Raw genomic sequence first — 25,922 nt, forward strand, 5'->3', positions numbered from 1 at the left:
GGGTAAGGCTGCTGCCCGCGAAAATAGTGCCCGACTATGTTGTTTGTCGCTTAATGGTTAAATGGTGGAAACTCGAAAGTCGTACATATGGCAAGTGCGTATACGTCAATCCATACTGTCGCAGCATCTTCGAACACACAGCTTGGAAACCATAAGATCACTCCATCAAGTTGGCAGCTGACATGAAACGAAATGGGCCACCGATCTATGGGCATGAACGCCACGTGTTGGATGGAGGAGTTGCCACTGTTTAGTAATGACGACAAACGCACTCGTTAGAGTAGCAATTCTCGAAATGCTGCCGTAGCAAAAGCTCCGCTCCCGTCGATCACGTGCTCCATCATCGACTTATCATGTGACTCCTCTGCTCAGCACCTGTACGGACTCACTCACTTACTCTCTCTCTCCTTCTGCGCTCGCTCTCTCTCTCTCTCTCTCTCTCTGTCTCCGTGCAGAAGAGTAGAAAATCTCTCCCAAAACGAAGCTTGCATTGCCGGGATCTATCGGTATCGGACAGATTTTTTCAGTTTGGAACGGATCGTTTCCCGATATGTTCTAGGGTTTAGAGTTTCCAGGGATGGGCTGCTTACAGTCGAAAACCAGCAACGTTCAATCTCCCGACGAAGAATCATTGCAAGCTGAGAAACCAGATCTAGGTATTTCTCACTCGTTTTTCTTCTTTCTAAGATCCTTTTTTAATTTTATACTTTTTTTTGAAGGTGATGGAGATCCAACGGAGCAAGATCCTCAAGTGTCGGCATTCAAGGAATTTGCTCTATCGGAGCTCCGAACCGCTACAAACGGCTTCAGCAGCGATCTGATCGTCTCGGAGAGCGGAGAGAAAGCTCCGAACGTCGTTTACAGAGGGAAGCTGGAGAACAATCGCTTCGTTGCCGTGAAGCGTTTCTCGAAGCAGTCGTGGCCCGACGCGCCGCAATTCGTCGTACGATTCTCTCGATTTTCTGAGATTCTCGTGATTTTAGGTTTTCTTCTTGAAGTAAACTGCGGGTTTGTTTCTTTGCAATTACGATGGTAGGCGGAGGCGGCAGGAGTTGGGAAGTTGCGGCACAAGAGATTGGTGAATCTGATCGGGTGCTGCGCTGAAGGAGACGAACGTCTTTTGGTGGCTGAGTTCATGCCGAACGATACTCTCTCCAAGCATCTTTTCCACTGTATGGTATTTTATTTTTATTTATTTATTTATTTTATTATTATATTTTTGGGGGAATTTGGATGTGTTCTTCTTTCATTCTCTATACGAGCCATTGGAGTCTTAGTTAGGATTTTAGGCGAGTTGGCATGGCATCTGTTTTTGAAGATGAAAACCTTGGTGTTGGGATACTCACTGGTGGAACTATAGGATCCTTGATCAGAGGGCAGATACTTGGGTTTCAGTACTGGTAAGTGGGCCAATGGCCCAGGACCGTTGGTCTGTTGTGTCCCACAGTGGATGACCTATGCCCCAAAACTCTCCTCGATAGGAGAATCCTAACCTCTAGAATTGTAGCCTCGAGAAATACAGCAACTGAGGGAAGTGCCAGGATTGGTGGCTTGCATCTTCCGTTCTGGGAGATTTTTTGGGCGTTGTCCATCTGCAGTGGGATGCAACAAACCATTGGTCTGGATTCCCTTGTGGGCCCCACTTGTCAACTCAGAAATGAAGACCTGGGTGCACTTTGCCATTTCTTGGGCGGAGGATCTGTAATGCCTCCTTACACACAAATATAACAGTTTGCGCTTTGTAGATTACCGGTAGTGATTTCAGGCCTAAAGAGTCAAGAACCAAAATGGCAGTTTGTGGAGAGTTTAGGCGGCTGTCTTTGGATGGTCAAGTGAATCAAATTTCACCCATCCAGGCTAATGAAATGGGAAATGCCAAAAACCAATGGTGTGTCCTAGCATCTCTAATGAGGGAGTGGCCTTCAAATTACTGTTATGTTTCTTTCTAGTCCAACTTGAGAGTAATATGATTGCTATTGGGAACCCATCCTTCAATGTGAGTGATGAGGAAGGAAATTAGCATTCACTGATTTCCACAGTGCATCCAAATGCATGATCGTGTTGTTGTTTAGGGAAGGTGTTTGCTTTGGGGCAAGCCTTCTTTATATTCTATTCAGTAATCACTTCCCTGTTTTGATGCCTTCGCATCATGACTTCACACTGTTTAGGAATGCTTCTGAATTGATTTCTTTCTCTGTATGTTCAGATGCATTTTCTAGTGTGGTTTACATGATCTATGTACTTATGGGTTGAATGGGTCTCATTTTATTGACGGTCCATGTGGTGATATCATTTTTTTTCCCCCTGATGTGTCATTATCTGATGCATAGTTTCTATTCGAGTTCGAAAGTTGATATACACGTTCATGGATGCATGTGCATGCTTTCCAAGTCTTATATGGTTTCAAACATCTGGTTTGAATCAATCTGGGTGTTTATTCTGCGTTCTCAGATGGGAAAGACTGATGCTCCTAAGTGCTTATTTCCATACAGATTGTATTGCTTGCATCTGAAATCTTGTAAACAAGCATGAACCCATGTGAATTGTATTCTAACTGTATTCCACTTACTTCTCTGCGTCGCTTGTGTTATGTTGTTTGCATAACTAAGTGGATTTTATGCTTTGTTACAGGGGATAAGCAGCCGCTGCCATGGGAAATGCGTTTGAGAGTTGCATACTATATAGCACAGGCACTCGATCATTGCAACACCGAAAATCGAAAAATCTATCATGATTTGAATGCATATAGAGTTCTTTTTGATGAGGTATCTTAAATTTATTTGATTCAATGGTTTTCAAAAAGTTCTCTCATTTGGAATATCTTGTTATCCCTTTTTGTTTAAATACCAACTGTTAGATCCTCTGTTACCACTATAGAATAAATAGTTGAATGGTACGACAGCTATTGCAATTTGTTGTGACAGAATGGTTCCTCTAATGTTTTCTTGTTCTGTCAACTATTAGTCAGGCCTAATCAATCATACCAAACTTAAACCGTAGTTTCAGTAACCTTCAACCCCAGGTGCCACTCCTGTTTTTGAGCCTTGCCACTGTTTCACTATGACCATTGCTAGATATATTTGTCTTGTACTTTTTGTAGTTCTTTTAAGATCTTTCTGAATCTGGATATTCCAAGTATAATCAATTTCTGAATGTACTAATTTCTAAATCTAAATGTATATTTTGAATTATTTATTACCTTAAATTGATGTTTCCTAGTGCTCCATCTCCTTTTTCTTTTTTTGTTATTGCATCTTTGTTCTTCCTGCTTCTGTATCGTCTCATTTCCCATTTCATGTGATGAGGGTTTAAATTATTTCTGTATATGTTTTTCCCTTCTTTCACTTTGGTGTTTTCTTTATACTCAAATTTGAGAAATGTTTTACTCAATTTTGGAACATTTTCCCAAATAAATTTCCATGCTCTATTAATCTAAAGATTCAAAATCTCATTTCACGTAGGTATATTTTAGCAGTTACCTGAACTATTTTTTTGAAAATTATACCCCTTCGATTTTTATTTTTTATTTTTATAAAAAAATGAAAACTATAGAATTATTTCCAGATGTCCTAAATAATTCAGAATGAGCAAATTCCAGAATGTCTTGGATATCTAAATCATCAAATTTTGATGGTAGAAAGTATCCTTATCCAAATCTAGATAATTTTGTACGACACAAACATGACAGTTTTTATACCCCTTGTCATTGAAAGATTCAAAATCTCATTGCATTCAGCTACATTTTGGCAGTTACATAAATTCTCTTTGGGAAAATTATAGAATTGTTTCCAGATGTTCTAAACAACTATGAATGAGCAACTTCCAAATGTCTTGGATATCTAAATCCTTAAAAATTTGATGGTAGAAATGCATGCTTATCCAAATCTAGATAAATATACATGGAATAAACACGATAAAGTACAAGCGCATAAACATGGAGCTTTGCTATACAGGATTGATGATACAAAAGCATAGCAAGCCAACTACAACCGACTTCTAGAACTTGTAGGGAGTCATATGAAAGCATGCAATTCTGCTTCTGCACTTATCCAATGAACTAGGTCCACAAGGAATAGACAGACATCTAGAACTAATCCATCAATCACCAGCTTTTTTTCTTTTTTGAAGAAACTCCTGTAGAAGGACACCAAAGGAAGGTACCAGGTACTGCTTGATCGAAATGCAAAATATAATAAATGAAGGCAGTGACCCATTAATGATAGTAATGGACTTAAGTTACTACATTAAAGATAAGTGAAAACCATATAGATGGGAAATAATTTATGAATTAAAACCATTTGAATGAATGTTTGGGGAAAGTAAACTTTGCTACTATAAAATATGCTTCCATACTTTCAGTAAAGCCGTCAATGACATCCAAGAAGCATGCTTTTTGAATTTATCAATTGAGCTTGAATTTCTACTCCCAGGAAGCCAGTTTTTTTTTTTTTTTGAAAAAAAAACCTGGTAAGGCATTTCAATCTTTTTGCTATTGTATGCAAATATGACATGGATACATGTGGGGTATCGGAAATACAATGTAGAGCAGTTCAACCTCATAGCTGACCATATCTGTCACGTGAACACCAGCATATGTTTTCAGGAACAACAATATATCTCTTACCAATCTTCTTTATTATTGTTTATATTAGAATAGAGTGTTTCTTCTTGTCATCCATGTCACTAAGAATAATACTCTGTTGCTCTTTGCTTGTTCAGAATGGAATAAGCTTTGAGAAACTAATATTTTTCTCTTGCTTCATTTTTTGGTAGACCATCTTAGAAGATGTGCAACTGTCTAATATCTTTTGACATTGGAATGTCTTCCAGACATTGATTGCTATTACATATTCATCATGATTGCGGTGTAACTGCTTTGCTCTTATATTAAATTAGCATCTGTACTCTTTTAGAATCAGTTTGGTGTCTATTTGGATCAATGCACTTTTCTCTACCTTTTTCAGAATAAACTTCAACATAATTTATGCATTTGCACCAGGATGGTGACCCTCGTCTATCCAGTTTCGGTCTTATGAAAAACAGTCGGGATGGGAAAAGCTATAGTACCAACTTGGCTTACACTCCTCCAGAATTTTTGCGCACAGGTACCTTAGTAGTAGCACTTATCCTTTTTCCCATTGAAGTTCCTGCTATGGCTGAAGTCTGGCCATGGAACTGTTCACGACCTGTTTTCCTCTTGAAATTATGGGGATATTTATAATAGCAACCATCTGACAAGGGCATGTTACTCCTCTTGAAACTATGCCATGTCAACTCTTGACCATGTCCATGCGCTCTAGAGTCTTGTGGGTTCACTTAAATGTATTTTTATTTGAATCTGATGCTTTTGGAATACTTTGCACATAAATGGTTGATTCATAAATTTACTACACTATTGTTACTTATTCTTGGGAACTTGTCCATATGAATAATTGCAAAAATAGTGTTAAAATGTATTAGGTGCTGTTTGGATTCTTGTGTCATTGACAAGCAGTCGGGACAAAAGTACATGTCCAGTGTTTGTCAATCTCATGTAGGCATGGGAAATTTAGGCACCCTTGGACAAGTGGTTAAGACAATAGTTAAAGCATGGATTGGTTCTATGGTGAAGAGGTGGATCTACTTATTCCGATTGGTTGGTGCACGCGAGGAACATCCCATTTTTACCCATATGTCACATGTTCCAAATATGCTAGGTATGCGACTGTCCAAGTTCGAACACCACATGTGCACACATATGCTACCATCAATCTTCAAGCGCAAAGAGTGTGGCATATGTGTCAATGTGCACGTGTCACATGGGCACATGCACGTGTCAGTGTGCCGCCATCCATACCAAGCTCTCCACATGTGCCGCAATCCATCCATATACTCGATATTCCAGGTGTTTGACAAATGAGGAATGGAATAACTAGTCCCAATGGCATGTCGATGAACTAGTCCTAATAACGGTCCATGGATAGGTTGTCATGACACAACTTTGGCTAAATCTGAACAGCCCCTTACAGTTAGGTCAGTGGAGTGGGATGTCTCTTTGGAGCGTCGTGTGATTGCTTCTTTCCTATAAAACATGGGCACAACTTTGATAAGACAGTTATATGACTGGCTTTGCTGTGTGGGGCAATGTTGGGCAGTTAGAAGGCAACATGAGCAGAGATGGAGTATTGCAAAGATGATGATATCAAGATGGATGTATGGGAGGGCAATGTTGGGCAGTTAGAAGGCAACATGAGCAGAGATGGAGTATTGCAAAGATGATGATATCAAGATGGATGTATGGGAGGGCCAGGAAGGGTAAATTTAAGAATGAGATTTTCTAATGCAGCCTTGGAATAATCCCAAAGAGATAAAATGACAGGAAGCAGATTGAGATTGTTGGCCATGTGCAAGAAGACCAAAGACGGCTCTGCTGAGGAGAGGGGAACGTTAATACAGTTGAAAGGTTGGAGAAAAGGTGGAGAGGAAGCTATTAAAGGACTTGGATGAAGGTGATGGTAAGGGATGTGAAAAGTTCTTCAGTTACCAGTGATAGGGTTGTAGATGGTATTGATTGGCTAAACAAAATTTGTAAGCCAACTCCAATTAGCTGGGAACCTGGGACAAGGGTATTATTGTTATTATTATCATTACTACTAATACCAGTACTACTATAAATAGTTTTCCAGTGTGTTTTAAATCTGACCTTCAAAAGCACCATGTCTTACATTCACATCTGTGTCTGATGTCCAAATTACATTCCTCTTTGCATGTACATGTAGTTTCTTGCCTAAGCATGCTCTTGATTCAGTTTTGGGAAGAACAACTATTTAATAATTTAATATGTTACTGGATGGCCTTTGTCATGGTTACACATAAATTAAGGGGTTTCTGTATATATGCCCTTAGCTTTTCTGACAATTGTGTAATTACCTGACCTTTTGCCTTTTGTGTCAGCTACCCCTGAGTTTTCATAGTTTTTGCAGATAACTCTCTGCTGTCAATGCCCATTACTTTTAAGGTGGATGCTGTTAGATTTTTTAGGAAAAAGTTTATTATGACCTGATGAAATGTGACTTTGTCCGTCTTTTGGAGTTTGCAGATTCGGCAGTCATGTCAACTTTAAGTAGCTTCATAAAATCACGGGCAATGTCCAAACTCATTGAGACCACCTTTTTGGTAAATCTGAACCAGGTGACGGGTGAATGGTGAGCCTCATCATGGTATGGGCTGTGATGGTCCAATGGTCATCAGACTTAGCCATCCAAATTTTTTTTTTTTTCTTTGAAAGGCAACGATTTTGTATTAGAAGGAAAAAGAGTACAAAAAAGCAGAAGAACAGAAAAGCTGAAAAAACAGAAAAGGGTTTTCGCTGAGATAGTGGAAACCATTAAACAGCTAGGAAAGAAAAATCAGCTTCCCTTAAGATATCTACGTAGGTGGCCCATTTGATGACCTGGCGTTTTGCTATGGAAGCTACAATCTCCGCAGAGGAAGAGCGATTTCTAAAGCACCTATCATTTCTTTCAACCCACACAGCCCGCCAAATAGCGAGAATAACCATTCTCCATATCTGAGTTTTCTTTTTTCCAATTCTAATGCCATGCCATGCTATGAGATGGAGGTCCACTGAACCTGAAATGCACCAGCTGATATGGAACTGACTAGCAAATTCAGCCCAAACATGAGAAATAAAGTGGCAATGAAGCAGTAAGTGGTCGACCGATTCTACACTATTCATACAACAAAGGCAAATATTAGGAAGAACCATCCGTCTTTTCCCCAAGTTATCCATAGTCAAAATCTTCTTCTTAGCAACCATCCAAAAGTTGGCTCAGAAAAAAACCAATAGATTTAAAAAGGAAAGGATTGGCCCATAGGATAATTGAATTGGACAGACTTTTAATCATGTGCATGTACATTGAACCTCGGATGAATGCTAATATAAGGGTTTGATGAGGTAGCGTCTTGATTGATTGATTTATCTCTTTTGGTAAGTGAGTTGACGTGTACGTGGGAGACATGACACAATCATCAGGTAGGGCTCACACTGAACTTGCCCTGGCCTAAAAATAGGTGTCCACTCATCAAGGGAGACTTGTGGAAGGAAAGTGCACATGCAGTTCATAGTCAACATCCACTTGCGGCTCACCATGCATTGGAACTTAGCATGAGAGGTTCTTTCTTGTGGAATGCTGAGTGCACTCGCCTTTTTTTTTTTTTGAGCCACCTCCAATGTGGCAATGAGGCACACATACAAGAGCGGAGGCGGAGCTGCTTAACAGGTGTGTCCAACTGTCAAATGCCTGGTCTCTTAAGCTAGGCCAATGCAGCCATTATGCAGGTACTCTTGCAAATCAAAGATGGATAAATGATCAATCGATCTTGAACATTAATTTATTTTGTCCAATTATTTCCAAATCGACAATCAGATCAGCCTATTTGAGATGCTAGTGTGCAGTTGTATCACCTGATGAGTGATTCTGGTTCCTTGCATGCATGCCTTATCACGTGTGAAAAGTAAAAAAGAAATTGCACTCGCATGATTGCACTAACCATACCAGCACTCACTATCTCCCCTAGGCCTAAAGAAAGTGTTGAACTGTCAGCTTTCCTTTTTTAGAACTTTACAGAGAAGAGGAATCCTAAGGTTGCTTGTGCAGAATCTGTCCTTGTTCATGTTGCTTCATGGCCCCTATCACTTTGAAGAATATGAATATATTACCTTATTTTGCACTTTCCTCATGTTCATCTAATGTAATGTTGTAGGCTCAATTTTGTGTATGGTTTCCTGGATGCTTTTCTGGGTTCCTTTCTCATATGATATCTATGGTATTTTCTATTTTCTGGCCCTAATGCATTTTCTGATCCATTTTTCATGAACCCATGTCTGGAGCTGTTTTCTGTATACATTGCCCTAAAGGCTTAAAGTAAAATTTCATCAATTGAATCCTATTCCCATGGAAGGAGGCTCTGTGGTCTCAAATTCATTTTATCTACTTCACTCCTGCTTAAGGGTGGCAATGGGTTGGGTCAGCCTGTTGGGCAACTGGGCCGACTTGCTTCTGAGGCAGGTCTGGGCCCAGCTAAATGGGTATCCTCTAGGAAATGTGGCCCATTTAAGTAACTGGGTTGAGCTTGTTTGAACCCCACATGACCTGATCCACCCATATGGTTATCAACGGGCCACACAAAATGTGTTGACCCTATCCTACCCAATACCTGAAACAGAAGTATAGATGTATTTATGTATGTATGTACACTTGCAATTGGGCTGGGTCGGGCATGCCTTTTAGCCCCGTATTCCACTCTTAAATCTGAGTTGGGTTCTGAAGGGCTAGATTGGGTCAGTTGGGTCCGGCCAGATTACAATTAGATGGGTCTGGTCTGGTGTGGCGTTGTTTTGATGAATTTTAATTGGGTTGGGTTGAGCCATAAGTAATGGGTCGGGGGTCAGAGTCAGGCCAGAGTTCTTGGCCTGTTTGGCTTGGGCTGACCCGACCTGACCTGCACCGATGCATTGCCACCCCCCTCATGCTGTGTGTTTCTATAGTTTCATATATGTATATATATATTTTTTAGAACCCAACTTTAGTGGATTTGATTGTTCATGTTGCAGGAAGGGTCATCCCCGAGAGTGTGATCTACAGTTATGGGACAGTTCTGTTGGACCTTTTAAGTGGGAAGCACATCCCCCCAAGCCATGTATGATGCATTCTGCTCCATGCATTATTTTTTTACTTTATTTTTTAAGGTTTCTTTAGACATGATCCTTCTAGAAAGCATCTCAGTTACATTCATGCCTAATGCCTTATAATTAAGCTGCCCATGTTTGTGAAAATGTTATATTTTTATAAAAACATTGGGAAAGATAATCAGAAAGAACAAATTCTGCCCATGGTTTTAAAACTTGGATGAGTCCATAGTACCTGATCCGGTTCGACCATGAGTCACAACCCACACAGATCTAGGTGATTCTCTAAGTAAATCACATGAAAAGATGCACTTCTATCAATAAAGTCTATTATTGTATGAAGAAATCCACAAAAAGAACTGAAAAGCTTGCTGAATCTGGAGGATTCTGGTGAAGAACAAATATATAAATTTTCATATGCCAGCAATCTTTGACTCTATGCCTCTATGTTTGGATGGGGATGTGGAGTTCATATTTAATGGACACTTGTAGGGTGTGTTTAGGTGCCACTGCAAAACATACTTAATGTATTTTCCTCCATCAGAGGTATGCCTATGGTTAGGATTGAAGGCCAGCCATGGGCTAACTGTTAACCCAAGGTGCCTGAAATTTCAGGGGAGGCCTTTTCTCATGTGGTGAGTCAGTGGCCAGTTTGGATCTTGCATGGGTGACACACATTTGCATGTGTGGGAGGTGGTCACTCGCTGCCTTTCTGTAATTGCTTTTTCATAAGCAAGGAGCAGTCTGTTTTCAAGACAAATGCAGCACAATGTTGTGGATTTACAACTAAATGAGAAATAAATGGCATGCAACAGCCCCATAGCCTTTTTGAACAAAGATATTTTGATCGATAAAACAATTTGCAAACAACAATTTGCAATACCCTCCTCTTGTGATATCCTTCCAAGTAGACTTTTGTTCATCAAGATTGACTCCCTCCAAGTCACATTGATAAAATCTTCAGTTTGTTTAATGGGGATTATATTCTCAACATATATGTGCTTCCTTTTTTGGTCTATGGTTTTCTTCAGGTAGTGAGGGACATTATCCATTTATGCATGCTCCCTTAGTGCAACCTTGTGTTCTGGATGCATCATTGTACTTCTCCCCATTTAAATGCACGATTAACCTTGTGAAAATGCACCACACTTTTTTTTTTGAAATAGAACTGATAACCTACAGGCAAGGTGCCACAACTTTTGCTACTGTACCATTTTTCCTGCAAACATGCCACTTATAAGGGACATAAATACCATGAAAATGGTAGACCTCACCCTGAAGATCAACTAACACATAAATCAAGCCGGTCCTCTCATAGGTGGGCCACACAGTAGGGATCAATGGACAACCAACGTACAGGTGCAGCCCACCTAGTGAACATATCAACCTGATTTTCAAGATGGCCCATTGGGTGATCCTCATGGTGGGATCTATCGTCTACTACGTGGTAATGATTTCCTACAAAAGTGTCATAGCGATGGGAAAATAACACAGTACCACAAGCTGTTGCATGTAGGTAATCAGTTCTTTTCTTGACAATGTTGTGCCGTGATATTTTCGTGCCTGCATATCCAACCAAGGTTTTAAGACCCGGACGAGTCCAGTGTGACTTCTTTTGAGTCCACGTAGACTTGGACTGATCCAGTTTGACACTGCAAGTGGGGGTTGAAAATAGGGGCAGGATTTCACTCAGGACCAAACGAGTTGGTCTGAGTTGTCAGGTCACAAAACCATGTGTCCAACACTCCTAGACATGGCTCATATAAAAAAAAACTATTTTTTTAATGATGAATTACTAATATCTTTTACTACAGCTAATTAATTTTTAGGTTTCTTGTTATTTATTTATGGGATTTTGCGTAAATTATTACAATATCTTTTGAAGCATAATTACAGTATTTTTTAATGGCTAAATATCCATACAACATAATATCAGAATATAATATTTTATTATTTAAATATGAGAATGTCTCACGACTCTCACATGCAACTAGCTGTAGATGAGAACATAATGCAACTATGAAGAATTGAACTCGTCTAGCAAGGTCGCCCACAATGAAAATGCTATGCCCCAAAAAATGAGGCCATCCAATAGTCGGGTGGGCTACACCATAGGAAACAATGGACAACCACCCTAAAACCTAAAAAATTCACATGGGGCCCACCTAATGATTGGACTGGCCATAGGGTGCCCCTTTGTCATGATGGGGTGACCCCACTAGATGGGTTGCATGTAACACACACACCATGCTGGCCCCAGACCTAATTAGCTGCGTGAGTTTCTCATCTAAAATATTTGCACGTCTGGGTCTTTTGAAAGCCAATGTGTCTGACACTACATGCTTGGCCTGTCGAAGTTACATAGGTTAATTGGGAATCACTACCTTTGGACATGTGACATATTTTTCAAGGGCATGATTGATATTCCTACCAGTGTGTTTTCAATGCTTTTCATATCCTGAGGGAGTCACAGCCTTTGGATGTGTGACACATTTCTATGTCTACTTCCCTCATCATATTATGTATTGGTGGCTAGGTGCTACTCTTAAATTCCCTCGAATGCATTCATTTATAATTCTATCCTTGTCTTGCCACTCATCCACCTATATTCCAAACCATCTAAGTCAATGATGATTCCTAGTTATGGAAATGCAAGTACTAACATTTGCAGCAGAAAATTTCAAGTTTCATCCAGCCAGAGTTTATTTCACTTTGAGAGATTGTGTCATTCCAGTGATATTTCTAACAAGGCGTATCTATTATTTTGTTGCCCAAGAAATGTCTGATCTGACCAGGCTCTCATGGATTCATATCTATGCAACGAATCCAATCAAAATCATGATGGACAGAAGCTTGTCTGGTAGATGCTCAATCAATCCTATAAGCTGATTAGCATTTCATTGCAGGCGTTAGATTTAATAAGGGGAAACAATGTATTGTTGTTGATGGATTCATCCTTGGAGGGGCAGTATGCTAATGAAGATGCTACAAAGTTGGTTGAACTTGCTTCTAGATGTCTTCAGTCTGAGCCTAGAGATCGACCTAATTCTAAGTTTCTTCTCAAGGCAGTAGCACCTCTTCAAAAGCAGAAAGAGGTAAACTTTAACATCCATATTTGAGTTGAAAATATAACTAATATTGCTATATTTACTATTTCCTGCTTTTTAATTGGATGCTGACTTTCCAAGTATGTTTTCATTGGAATGTGTAGGTGGCATCAAGCGTTTTGATGGGTCTACAAAAAAATACAACTGTGCTGCCGACCATGCTCTCTCCTCTTGGAAAGGCTTGTGCAAGGATGGACCTTACTGCCGTACATGACATATTGCTTAAAACTGGTTACAAGGATGAAGAGGGTGCAGAAAATGAGGTGAGCGGGAGCTACCGACTCCTTTCTATTATATCTATCTTTGAGTTCCTTCTGTGTTTTTCATAAGTTTGTTAGAAACCAAATTCAAAGCCATTGCCTTCGTCAAATTGATATAACAAAGAACCAAAAAAATAAAATAAATAATAATAATAAAAAATAAATAAATAAAGAAGGAGGAAAAGAAGCATATTAATTCTCAGTATCGAAGCTTTCTCTTCTTAGGGCCTTCAATTAGTATCACTATCATGATGCTGGCAAGACATTTAGCTTTTACATTTGTAGTTGATATCTCTTTTATTTTCCAGCATTCGCCTTGAGCACATTTACCAAGAACGGTTTCTCACAATGCTTTATTTTGTCTTAATTTGTTTGAAAGATAATCCAAAATTTTTATAAAACACGCCAAAAGCTGGTGCAAAGCTTACAACCCAAACACACTATACAACAAGCTCAAATCATGTGCCTTTAAGCTAGAGGCCCTCATTAACACCTCAAAGTTAACCTTCTTAATCACCTCCAACACTGACCCACCCGTGTTTCAAAAACATTGACTATTCCTTTCCCCCTAGCTAGCCCAAAGGCCTACCATAAAAACGAACCGCTGGACACGTCTACCTTGTTTCCCAACCCCTCCTTTGCCATGCCAAGAGGAACTCTTCTATTGTCTCAGGCATTACCCATGCCAATATCCCTTGGACCTTAGAAATCACACCTGCAATAATCACCTGAGATGTGATTTCTTTTAATATCAATGCTTTCACTTGTTTGAGAACATGGCAATCTAACATGGTGTAATCTTGTGTTAATTGTGGTGCAAATATGAAGCTGTCATTTCAAGAATGGACACAACAGGTGCAGGAGATGCTAAATACCAAAAAATTCGGGGATATTGCATTCAGGGACAAGGATTTCAAGACTGCCATTGATTATTATTCAAAGGTATTTTTCTTTTGTTTCTTAATCAAGTGATTTCTTGCTTTTGTTTTTTCTTTCGTAATGTAAAAGACAAGATTATAAACTTGGTACTTGTATATCTTAAAAAAAAAAAAATCAACTTGTTGATTGCAATCAACCTATGTAATAGACTATAGATAGTGCTTGATTGTAATCAACATATTTATTAGTCTATTACATTGAGCCTGTGGGAGTTTTATGCTCTCATCGCCAGTTCCTGCCCAGATAAAGGACGGTTGCATCAGGTTGGCAGCTGGATTCAAACTTACGCCAAAACTTCCGACATGAATCCAAACAATATGACATTCCAAACTCATGCTAGGGCCCTTGATGGAGTGGAATAGTGGAACAGGATTCATGCAGCCGACCCCAATCAGTTGGGATAGGCTTAGATGATGATGGTGAGTGTAAAAGACAAGATTATACCAAGGGATTCAGCAAACACAAATCCCAATCAGATGCATGCAAGGAATCACATTTACAGACCTTTTTTTGGCCCTTCGATCTGCACCCAAGCTTTCTTATGATGGGTAATGGAAACACTGAGACTCTGAAACAACATGGAAAGATGAGGGGTGGTTTTGAAAGAGTCCACAGCATTCTTCCTGTTTTGTTTGATTTAGTCTGAATTAATGTGTTCCCTCTGTTCATCTCATTCCTTGGGGTCTGCCGCCGTACTGCTGAAGTCTTACGTGCTGTTTTTCCCCTTGGTCATCTGCTAGATTTGTCCCATGTCGAACATGCTTGCTGCATCTGCAGCATTTTTTTTTTATTTTTTTGAAAGATAAATGAATTTATTGATAGAAAAGGAAAAACCTACATCAAACAACAGAGAAGGAATCCCCTATTAGAAGAGAGAGCTGGTTTACACCCTTAGCCAAAGCATCCCATGTCAAGTTTGCCTCACTTAGTCTATACATATGGATGAAGAAATATTTATCATTGAGGCAATGTCTTAATCTCATCAACGAAATCAAGGACATCTTCCAGGGTTCTGATCGGTTGCGAGTGGACCAAGAGTTCACGTTTAGCGAATTCCCCCCTGCACAAACAAGGGGCACTGAGCTCCTTAACAGGAATCCTTGGGTCCTGTTGGGGCAGACGCATAGAAATGAGTTGATCTCATTTTAGTTAACAATAATTATGTATCAGAGATCTTTATCTCTAATACACAATTAAGTTAACAGGAACTCATTATGTATTAGAGATAAAGATCTCTAATACATGATTACTGTTAACTAAAATGAGATCAACTCATTTTCATGCGGTCTTCCAAACAGGGATTCATGAAGAGCTAAATACAATGATCATTATATTAGTTCATTGCAAAATTGTAACAGTATCATGTGATGAGTTAATTGTACTGATTCTTGCAAAATGCAGCTGGTGGGGATGATGTCTGTTCCTTCAGCTACTGTTTTTGCGAGACGAGGCCTGTCCTACTTGATGAACGGCCAGCCGGAGCTTGCCCTGCGCGATGCAATGCAGGCCCAGGTGTGCATACCTGAGTGGCCCACCGCCTTCTATTTGCAGGCCCTCGCCCTCTCCAAGCTTGGAATGGAGACCGATGCTCAAGACATGCTCAACGATGGAGCTACATTAGAAGCAAAGAAGCAAAATAACCTGCGAGGCTAGACTCCACATGGAGGTGCAGGATTCCTTTAGGATACATACCCTCTCAGTCTCTGCTGCTCTACTTCAACGATGTGGATAGATTAATGCGGTATAATGGAAATGGTCGGATTAGTGGGAGTAAATTTTCTGTTAAAGAGTTATTACAAGCCTATACCAAGTTTAAGATGAATGTGTAAAGTATTAAGAAGGGGTAGAAATAAGTAGTAGGTGTTGAATCACTTCCAATGGTCATGATTTGGGCTCTTTCTTCTGTCTACTGCCCGCTCCTGTTGCCTTTTGTCCTGGTAAATTGTTGTTGGCTCTCAAAATGGCATTCACACCTTAGAAGTAAGGGGAGGTTTTGTATATTGGAAGATGGGAACTGAACTGTTAGTTGATGTTGAAAAGAAGTCTCCACCTTTGCTTGGATTAAAAGAAAAGAGAACTCTTTTTAAAGCTATGTCTGAGGACATTATTAGGTCTTGTATGCATTAATCATGACCTACGTGGAACCGAGTGTTGATTTATTAGCTGTGGGCCTGTCGCTGCTCTGTGCTTGATGGTACATATTGTAGTCATTCGGCATTTTCAGAATTCTGCAGGCGCTTTGGTGTCACAGTGCTAGTCTTTGGTCAGTAAATAAATGATACTCTGAGTAAGGAAACTGCCTGAAAAAAATGAAGTGCTGTGGAGAGAAATGGAACTGCTCAGGAATATTTCACATGTTTGATGGTATGCTATGTTTGTATGTTTGGCCCTACATGTGTGGTGGGCCAGAGAGATAGGGATGGGTGGGATGCTTTTCTATGCCAATTAATTGGATTGATTTCAGGTCCAGCCTGTAATGCATCCAATACTGATTTAAGAAGCCAAAATTGGAACTTGGATGGACAGCCGAATGGACTGTTATTGTTTAGCTGAAATATCATCTAATTTGTGACGCAGGGATGAACGTGATGAGGATAACTACTCCGAATCCATAGAGCTTCTCTGGACTCCTCACAGAGACTTCTTGAATCCACGAGGAAAGAAAGCAGAAAATAGAAATAAATTCTAAGAAATTCAAAATTGATTAATTGATGAATAAAACGAGTTAACAACCCTTTAAATAGGGGCACTAAGCAATGAGAAAGAAATCAGAATCAAACTACAACTCAAACTCCTAGAATCTGCGACTTACTACTATTTATAGACGGTCGTGATGTCTACTTAGTCTTGTGAGTTTTTGGCCAAAAATAGTAAGTGTCCTATTTAGCTTCACCAAACCGTTCTCCTAATTATTCTAAGCTCTTTTCATGTTGGAGGCAACTCCTAAAGCCTGACGGATGAAGAGTTATAATCAAACTAAAACTTACTATTTATAGTAAAAAGGAAATTAAAACAGGGAAACGACCATCGATCTAGGGGTTTTTCGCAATTCTGGGCTGCATAACTCGGCATAGTGGGGTTGGTTGGCTTCAGTAGCTCGTTCTACTCCAAAATCATATATTTTACGTCAGATAACTCATTCCGGATTGCAAGATACGCCCGATTTAAGGTTCGATGGTCTGGATCACTTCTGTCAATCGGGCCTTTTCTGATCCATCTTGGCCATGAAACTGTCCGCGACCCGCTCTACATCAGTCCCCTCCACTTCAAAAGAACTCGTCCTCGAGTTCTCATCCTGCTCTGATTCATGATATTCGGTCAGGTCCGCGACGTTGAAAATCCGTGAGATCGCCATATCATTTGGAAGATTAACAATATAAGCATTGTCATTGATCTTTCGAATGATTGGGATGGGTCCAATCTTCTTATTTTTCAACTTGTTGTACGTCTCGGTCGGAAATCTCTCTTTGCGCAAATGGACCATAACGCGGTCGGTCGCCCACCTCGAACACTTTTTGTCGCCGATGCTTGTTCCTTGTACTTCTCGTTCGAGGCATGTAGCTTGGTCTGCACTTCTGCATGGATGCCCATGATCTTATCTACCATATGTTCTGCTACAATGCTCGTGCCTGGGTGCTTGGGCAAAGGGACCAAGTCAAGTGTGTGGCGAGGCACTCGTCTGTAGATAATCTGGAATGGTGATCTCCCTGTTGAGCGGTTCACCATGTTGTTGAATACAAACTCTGCTTGAGACAAGACCAAATCTCACTGCTTCAGTTTTTCTCATGAAATACAGTAAAGGAGGTTTCTCAATGTGCGATTCACAACCTCGGTCTGCCCATCAGTCTGTGAGTGATAGGCACTACTAAATTAAAGTCGTGTATCGAATCGAGTCCACAAAGTCCGCCAAAAGTAGCTAATAAACTTTGTATCACGATCAAAAGTAATGGTCTTGGGAACCCGGTGTAGCCGTACGACCTTCCTGAAGAATAGATTCGCCACGTGTGTTGCATCGAGGGTCTTCTTGCATGGGATAAAGTGTGTCAGCTTAGAGAAACGATATACCACTACGAACACTGAATCCATGCTGCGTTGTATTCGTGGGAGACCAAGCATAAAGTCCATAGATAAATCCTCTCAAGGACTGTCAAGCACAGGTAATGGGGTGTAGAGGCCCGTATTCTAAGATTGCCCCTTAGAGGTCTGAAAAACATGATAACATTATACTGCTTTTCCCACATCACATACCAATTGCGGCCAGTAATACCGCTTCACAAGAGCCTGCGTCTTGTCTCGCCCAAGGTATCCACCGAGGCCACCTCCATGTAGCTCCTAAATAATCTGCTCTCTCAGATAACTTTGGGGGATGCACGATCGATTCCCTTTGAAGAGGAAGCCGTCTTATATAAGAAGGTCATTGGTGACCTTCTTGGCACTTTATCCAAGAATCTTTGAAGTCCTCATCTTCGGCATACAGCTCCTTGAGACAGTTGAAGCCAACTACCTCGTTGCTCATCGTAACAAGTAATAATGCACGACTATTAAGTGCATTAGCCACCTTGTTCTGCTACCTTAACTTGTGCTTCAGAACGAACGTGAATTTTTGTAAAAACATAACCCATCTAGCATTCACACGATTCATGTTAGTCTGACTATTAATAAACTTAATGCTTGATGGTCAGTGTACAGAACAAACTTTCTTTGAATTAAATAATGTCGTCAATGTCGCAGTACCTATACAACTGCTTACAACTCAAACTCATGCGTCGACCACTTCTTTCGGGCTTCGCTGAGCTTCTTGCTGTATGAGGCTACCGACCTGCCTTCCTGTGATAATACTCCTCCAATTTCGACGTATGAAGCGTCACACTCAACCTCAAACAATTTGTCAAAATTAGGAAGCACCAAGACCGGTGTTGTAGACAAATGATGCTTGATCTCATGAAAGCTCTTGTCAGCTTTATCGGTCCACTAGAACGGTCATTTTTTCATGCAATATGTTATAGGCGCGACTATGGTGCTAAAATCTCTCACAAATCGACGATAAAAAGTCGTCAACTCGTAAAAACTCCTCACCTCATGAATGTTTGTCAGGATCGACCATTCCCTAATAGCTCGCACATTTTCATCATCCACACGAATGCCTGTGGATGTTACAATAAATTCTAGAAACAACAGGCTGTCAGTTAAAAAATTACACTTCTTCAAGTTGAGGTACAACTTGTTAATTTGTAGGACCTACAGCACCTGCCTGAGATGTTTCCTGTGCTTCGCCTCATCCTGGCTATATATTAATATGTCATCAAAATATACTACCACAAATCGGGCAGTGAACGGTTTTAGAACTTGATTCATCAAACGCATAAAAGTACTTCATGCATTCGATAGGCCGAAGGGCATGACCAGCCACTCATACAACCCTTCCTTGGTCTTGAATGTTGTTTTCCACTCATCACCTGGTCGAATACGAATCTGATGGTACCCGCTCCTTAGATATAGTTTAGAGAACACCTTGACCCATTTTAACATATCAAGCATGTCGTCCAACCGTGGTATTGGGAACCGATATTTGATGGTAATTTTGTTGATTGCTCGGCTGTCGACACACATGTGCTAACTTCCATATTTCTTCAACATTAATAAAGTTGGCACTACACATGGGCTCATGATCCCTCTCAAAAGACCCTTATGGATCAATTCTTCCACCTGCCCTTGAAGTATCTAACACTCTTTCAAACTCAATTGATAGTGAGGGCGGTTGGGCAAGCTAGCCTAGGGACGAGGTCTATGTAATGTTAGATGTTTCCGTATGGGGGTAATTTATCAGGTAATTCTTCAGGCCGGATTTCTTTGAATTCATTTAAATAGTCTTAAACTTGGAGGGATGTTTGAGGGTTCCTCTTCCTCGTCCTTCATCACTACAACGTATACCTCGCGGTTTCCTTGGATTCCTCTATAAAATTCCGAATGGTCAAGAGGGAACTCTCCTCCGCTTTAGAGGCTTCGGGGTGGTTCTCTGGGTGCCATATGAGCAATGATTATTTTTCGACTATCCTCGCGAATACGTAAACATTATCTCGTCCACGATGGGTCGCATCACGGTCCTTGCCAGGGTTGACCGAGTAGTATATGATAAGCTTCCATGTCGACTACGTCACAAAGTATTTGATCCTTATAATTTTTACCAATTGAAAACGAGATAGTGCATTGTTTAGTTACCTTAGTCTCATTCACCTTTTTTATCCAACCAATTGAGTACGGGGAAGGATGCTTCGTCGTTGTTAGCTGCAACTTGTCCACCATCACTCTTGAGACAATGTTCTTACTACTACCACTGTCTATGATCACATCACAGACCTTTCCGTTGACGGTGCACCAAGTACGAAATATATTGTATCGTTGTGGATGTAATTCCTTTCGTGGGACATACAGCAATCGCCTCACAACTAGAAATTCGCCACGATCCTCGCCCGTCATTTCATCGCCACCTACTATTTCTTCAATGGTTTGTTCATGTTCATCAAAGCGATGGTCTTCTTTTTCGGTCTCATATTCAGTGCCCCCTTCGTTTATAGTCAAGTGTACTGTGGGATATTGAGGACAAGTGTTTGATAAGTGGCACAGTTGGCTAAGCAGTAATAATTGTTCGACCTTGGCCAAGCATAAGGATTTGGAATCCTACTCGAACCCACTATTGTGGGTGCTGCACGTTGAGGTCTGGATGAGCCGCTTCCCGTATCACGATTTGCGGTTGTAGGAAGTTGAGGTACTGGGTCTTTTCCTCGTGGCAGCACTAGATCCTGCGTGAGACCCATCATAGGGGGTCGAGTTGAAGGATATGGACGAGCAGGAACTCTTGCAAGCTGTGTTTCTGCCCTACCTGTCGATTGAACTGCTTCATCCACAGTCCTGACTAGGTACATCTGAACTCGATCCTGAATTGTCGGTCGTAACCCACCTATAAATCGTGCCACATTCTGTGACTCAGATTCTGACAGATCGTTTCGTATAGCCAGCTGTTGGAATTCTTCAGTGCAATCTGTGACTGTTCAATTTTTTTATTTGCAATTTTGATATTGCTGGAATAATATCTGCTCATAATCACTGGGGAGAAATCGTGATCGAAGAAGACGTCTCATCCGTGGCCATAATGAGATGGGCGTCTCGTTCTGGTGGGCTCGTGAGAGTTATAATTGTTTCCACCATGCAGAAGCACCAGATTTTAATGTAAACACTACAAATTTTACCATTTTATGATCTGACATGTCCATGTAATCAAAATATCTCTCTACTTCGGCTAGCCAATCGAGAAAATCTTCTATATGTAATAAACCGTTAAAACTAGGAAGTTCAGCCTTACCTCGATAGTCTCTTTCAGCACGATCGAGATGATCACCTCCATGGATTGGTCATCGGGCAAAACCCTCATTAAGGTCCTCGTCGCTAGAACTTGAATCATCTGGTGTAGCCTTAGGATTTGCCACTGCTAGTGCTCTACGAAAATTGGGGTTGCGTCGTACAACAATCATGGGTGGTAGAGCCACCATGGGTGGAGGAGCAACCAAAGGTAGTAGAGCACCGCCTAGGGCTTGGGGCGGATGTAGCGCATTCGTAAGACGGTCGAGAGTTGCCTGCAGCCCTTGCATGGTTAATTGACTCTCCCGGTGGAAAGCTTCTATTCTTTTCGAAAGATAACGAATCACTGTCCACAAGATTTTGATTCATACTTTCATTATTTGTCATCGGCCCGAGGAGAATCCTCGCTTTGATACCAATTGACGCAGGGATGAATGTGATGAGGATAACTACTCCGAATCCACGGAGCTTCTCTAGACTTCTCACAGAGACTTCTCGAATTCACGAGGAAAGAAAGTAGAAAATAGAAATAAATTCTAAGAAATTCGAAATTGATTAATTGATGAATAAAAATGAGTTCACAACCCTTTAAATAGGGGTACCAAGCAATGGGAAAGAAATCAGAATCAAACTACAACTCAAACTCCTAGAATCCGCGACTTACTATAAATATCAAACTTAGTATTTATAGACAGTCGTGATGTCTACTAGCGCGCAAGGTTTTCGGCCACATTTTGATGGGCTTGTACAACTCTTGTTTTACAAGTCTGTAAAACCCCCAAGTCCATGGGGCCCACCATGTTGTATATATAGAATCCACCTGGTCTAATAGGTTCAATCATTGATGTTAGGCCCTGAGGTGTAAAAAAATAAAAATAAAATAATAATAATAATAATAATAAAACAGCTACATTTGCAACTGATATGGTTCACACTGGGACAGGATGCAAACTATTGGTTTTATGTAGATGGCCATCATGGTGTGTTTCTTTCATCAAACCTGTCAATCAGGGTTTAAATCATCAAGATGAATAGAAGATGCTAAATCAGCCTCAAAGAAGCTGGTAGTTCTGGTAGTAAATTACATTTTTATCATTGGCATCTATCTCTCTCTCTCTCTCTCTCTCTCTCTCTCTCTATATATATATATTTTGAAGAGAAAAAGAGTTGTTACTTGGGTGGGCCCATCATAGCATTAATGAGAAATCCACTCCAACCATTAGGTGAGTCATACCATGTTAGACCTAGATACTAGAGATAAGCCCCATCCGTAGTTTAGGTGGACTACACAATTGGAAATAGTGTACAATGAAAGCTCACCCTCCAAACGGTTTCCCTTGGTATAGCCCAATTGAATCACGTATGGGCTTGATTTTTGGGCTTCAAGACTAAGGTTTGATATGGTCTCTAATGGTTGGAGTGGATTTCAAATAATCATCATGGTGGGCCCTATAAAAGTTAAGGGTGGACATCCCTCTCTAAATTATTTTACCTGGCATAGCTCGCTTGAATCACAAGTCAACTTGATTTTTTAGCTCTTGGACCATCATGGGATTATACATGTAATGATTAGAGTGGATCACACATACATATCAATATATATCCCATAAAAAATCAAGGGTACGTGTACTTCAGGCATCCATAAGTTCATCCCTAAGTTCTCGTATCACTTTCCAAGAGAAATAGCCGTTTAGTTTAATTGGTTGGGCTATAAGCTACTGTTTACCATATGATAACTTTTAAAGTATTATGTGCATATAAAATCCAACCCTTCCAACCGATTTAGTTCCAACAAGACGATCAATCATTACAATGATTGTTAGTATTTACTTATCAAGTGGTCTACACCATATAAAACAATAAATATACGTTGGTAAATGATGACCATAGAATTAGATATTAAATAATTATGAAAAAAAGGCGTTTCGTATGATGTTCAACCTGTTAGAGTGTTCAGATGTCATATAAACATGAAAGGTTGGAAATTTCTTGTGGTTGAACCTTGATATGTAGTTCAAATCGTTGGACATGAAACTTAAAACAAGAAAAAAAGATGTCCAACGTGGACTCATATTTGCCAGTGTCCTTTAATACCGAAGTTGGCACTAAAGGGCCCATCATAATGCATGTGTTTTGTCCACCCGGTCCATCCGTTTTTCCATATCATAGTGGGACATGATCCTAAAAATGAAGCAAATCCAAACTCCAAGTAGACTGCACCATAAGAAACAACATTGATAGAACGCTCACTATTGAGACCTTTATAATGCCCACTATAATGTTTATTTTCCATCCAACTTGATCAGGTATCACAAACATGGATGAAAGGAAACACAAAAACTGACTTGATTTTAGAGGATAAAAAAAGAAAAAGAAAAAAGAGAGAAGATAAAGCCCATAAATTCTAGTGATCCACTTTTGCCTTAGATTTCTTTCCTTTGGATTCATACTCTAAAATAATATAACAAAATGGATGGTTAGCTTAGATAAAATTCAAAGATCATGGTGTGCTCCATACAGCCCTCTCTTGGCTAAGGACTTGATTCATTTCAAACTAAATAGGGAGAGAGCATTAAACAAGGAAGAGTGCATTGAATAAAGTGATAGAAATGAAAAAAAGAAATGTTTACAAAGAAAATTAGATGGCTAAAGAAGCTGTGCACATGTGATATATTCCGATGATACGCTACATATCTTGAAAATCCAGTTCATTAATTAGGTAGGGTCCCTTATAAGCATGTTAATGATTTTTTTTTTCTTTTTTCTTTTAATCAATAGTATGATATCATGTATAAGAAAAGTAAGTGGTTAGAAATCTATTCTAATAGTTCAGATTCAACTTACATGTGTAGCTCTAGTAGTGATGACTATTTACTAATTTGTAATATATAAAATTTCATTAGTCGGCTTTATTTGATGAACAGATTGGATCGATAACACATAATTCTCATCATACTTATGTAAGACTCTATATCACATATACTCATACGTGGTGTATTACACAGGGATGAAAATAAAAAATTTTAACATTTAATACATAACGGGTTGGCAATTTAAATGGTCCAAGTAGTTGTCTATGAGCATTCCTCATATATATATATATATATATATATATATATAACTCATATAGAAAAATGCTCACACAACTAGATGGACCGTCCAACCAGCTGTTTGAATTAAATGCTAATTAATGTTAATAAATGATGTCGTATGGAGAAGTTAATTAAAGTGGGAGAGGAGTTGTTGGCTTGGGATGGCTCCAACAGTTTAGATCATTTAAAGTCAGCTTAAATGATGTCGTTATCTCTCTCCGGATAATCTCTTGGATGGGGATGCCTTTTCGGATGGAATTACTCTTATACAAATAAATGAATCGAGAGGATTGCGCAGGTTTCAGATGTAATGAAGCTTATCCCTGTCACATTCAATCCTTCACTTATTAAGACGGTTGGATATTCTTTCAACGAAGGCTTTGGGAGGAAGTTCCTGCACAAGGATTCTGGGTGGGGCCCAGTGTGATGTTTTTGATAAATCCAAGCCGTCTATATGTTTTTCGAGCTTTTTTTTAGTAAATGTGACCAAAAGTAAGATGGATTCAAAACTCAAATGGGCCACACGAGAGCAAACCGTAGGGATTTAGTGACCACCGTTGAAACATTTATATGGCCACAAAAGTTTTGTATTGGTCTAAAATTTTAGTGTTTTCAATTCATCTCCGGTGAAAATGACCTTATAAACAGTTTGGATGGCATAGAAACATCAAGGTGGAGCCTAGGGAGGTTTCAACGGTGGGCATTCCTTTCCCCACTGCTTCATCTAGTATGGCCACTTGAGTTTTGGATCCTCCTCATTTTTGTTCAAGTGTCCTAAAATGAGCTCGAACAATGGATGGGCGGGTTGGATTTCTCATAAACATAACTGTAGACCCCCGGCGAAAGGCTTTTGGAGGAAATCCGTGTCCTTTAGCCTTGTGGTATTCACTCATTAGTGATGGCCCACAGGTGGGCCCCACAGGCTCATATCTATTGCAATGTACCCTGGGTCAAAGGCCTATGTGGGTCATTATTCATCAGGCTATCAAATTATCCATGTTATTTTCATGCAGGGATTTGATTGATCCACGTGTTATTGGCAAAGGCAAGCAAAGACACGTGGATCACCTACGAAAGCTTTTCTCAGAAACTTCTAGCCAGGGGAAGCTAAGTGAGGCCTCTTACGATGTTTGTGAGAAATATATCCCATTCATTCCATTTTTGTCAAATAATGAGGTACAACTTGCCTGATTCAAAACTTATTTAGCCCCACAAATATTTCATTGGTAGCTGTTCAATCTTTACTTTTCCTATCATGCATGCAGCTTACTTGACTTTTGGGTCTTCTTCATTTTTTAGCCCACGTCCCTAGAAGTTCCCACGAAAGGCTTGCCTATGTAATTCGAGTCCACAAAGTGGATTGTTTGTGGCAGCTCTTGTAGGAACTCAGGTGGGCCGGGTGATAGGAAAAAATTGGTAGGGAAATGACTTCCCTTGAAACCTTTTAGGATTGATAGTGATGTTTATATGCAATCATAAGTTCATTACGATTGGGATG

At 40.0% G+C, this 25,922-nt stretch overlaps 1 protein-coding gene across 2 annotated transcripts; it reads left to right on the plus strand.

Moving 5' to 3' along the window:
- The first annotated feature begins 231 nt into the window (after positions 1 to 231).
- LOC131248156 (serine/threonine-protein kinase BSK2) lies at positions 232 to 15,860 on the plus strand. 2 transcript variants are annotated; one of them, XM_058248244.1, is made up of 10 exons: positions 232 to 377; positions 456 to 943; positions 1,037 to 1,172; positions 2,632 to 2,765; positions 5,000 to 5,105; positions 9,596 to 9,681; positions 12,577 to 12,765; positions 12,882 to 13,040; positions 13,866 to 13,979; positions 15,378 to 15,860. In XM_058248244.1, the coding sequence occupies exons 2-10, from the start codon at positions 578 to 580 to the stop codon at positions 15,627 to 15,629; spliced, it is 1,542 nt and encodes a 513-aa protein (XP_058104227.1). In that variant the 5' UTR covers positions 232 to 377; positions 456 to 577; the 3' UTR covers positions 15,630 to 15,860. The 2 variants fall into 2 exon arrangements, with proteins under 2 accessions (XP_058104227.1, XP_058104229.1); XM_058248246.1 differs by having other exon boundaries at positions 289 to 656; positions 720 to 943.
- The last annotated feature ends 10,062 nt before the right edge of the window (positions 15,861 to 25,922 follow it).

Source organism: Magnolia sinica, chromosome 6 (assembly GCF_029962835.1).
Source record: "Magnolia sinica isolate HGM2019 chromosome 6, MsV1, whole genome shotgun sequence".
NCBI lineage: Eukaryota > Viridiplantae > Streptophyta > Magnoliopsida > Magnoliales > Magnoliaceae > Magnolia > Magnolia sinica.

Coding starts and splice junctions, on each gene's coding strand:
- LOC131248156 (XM_058248244.1), top strand. CDS start 578: ATGGGCTGCTTACAGTCGAAAACCAGCAACGTTCAATCTCCCGACGAA. Junction 1,173..2,631: donor CTCCAAGCATCTTTTCCACT/GTATGGTATTTT, acceptor GCTTTGTTACAG/GGGATAAGCAGCCGCTGCCA. Junction 2,766..4,999: donor ATAGAGTTCTTTTTGATGAG/GTATCTTAAATT, acceptor CATTTGCACCAG/GATGGTGACCCTCGTCTATC.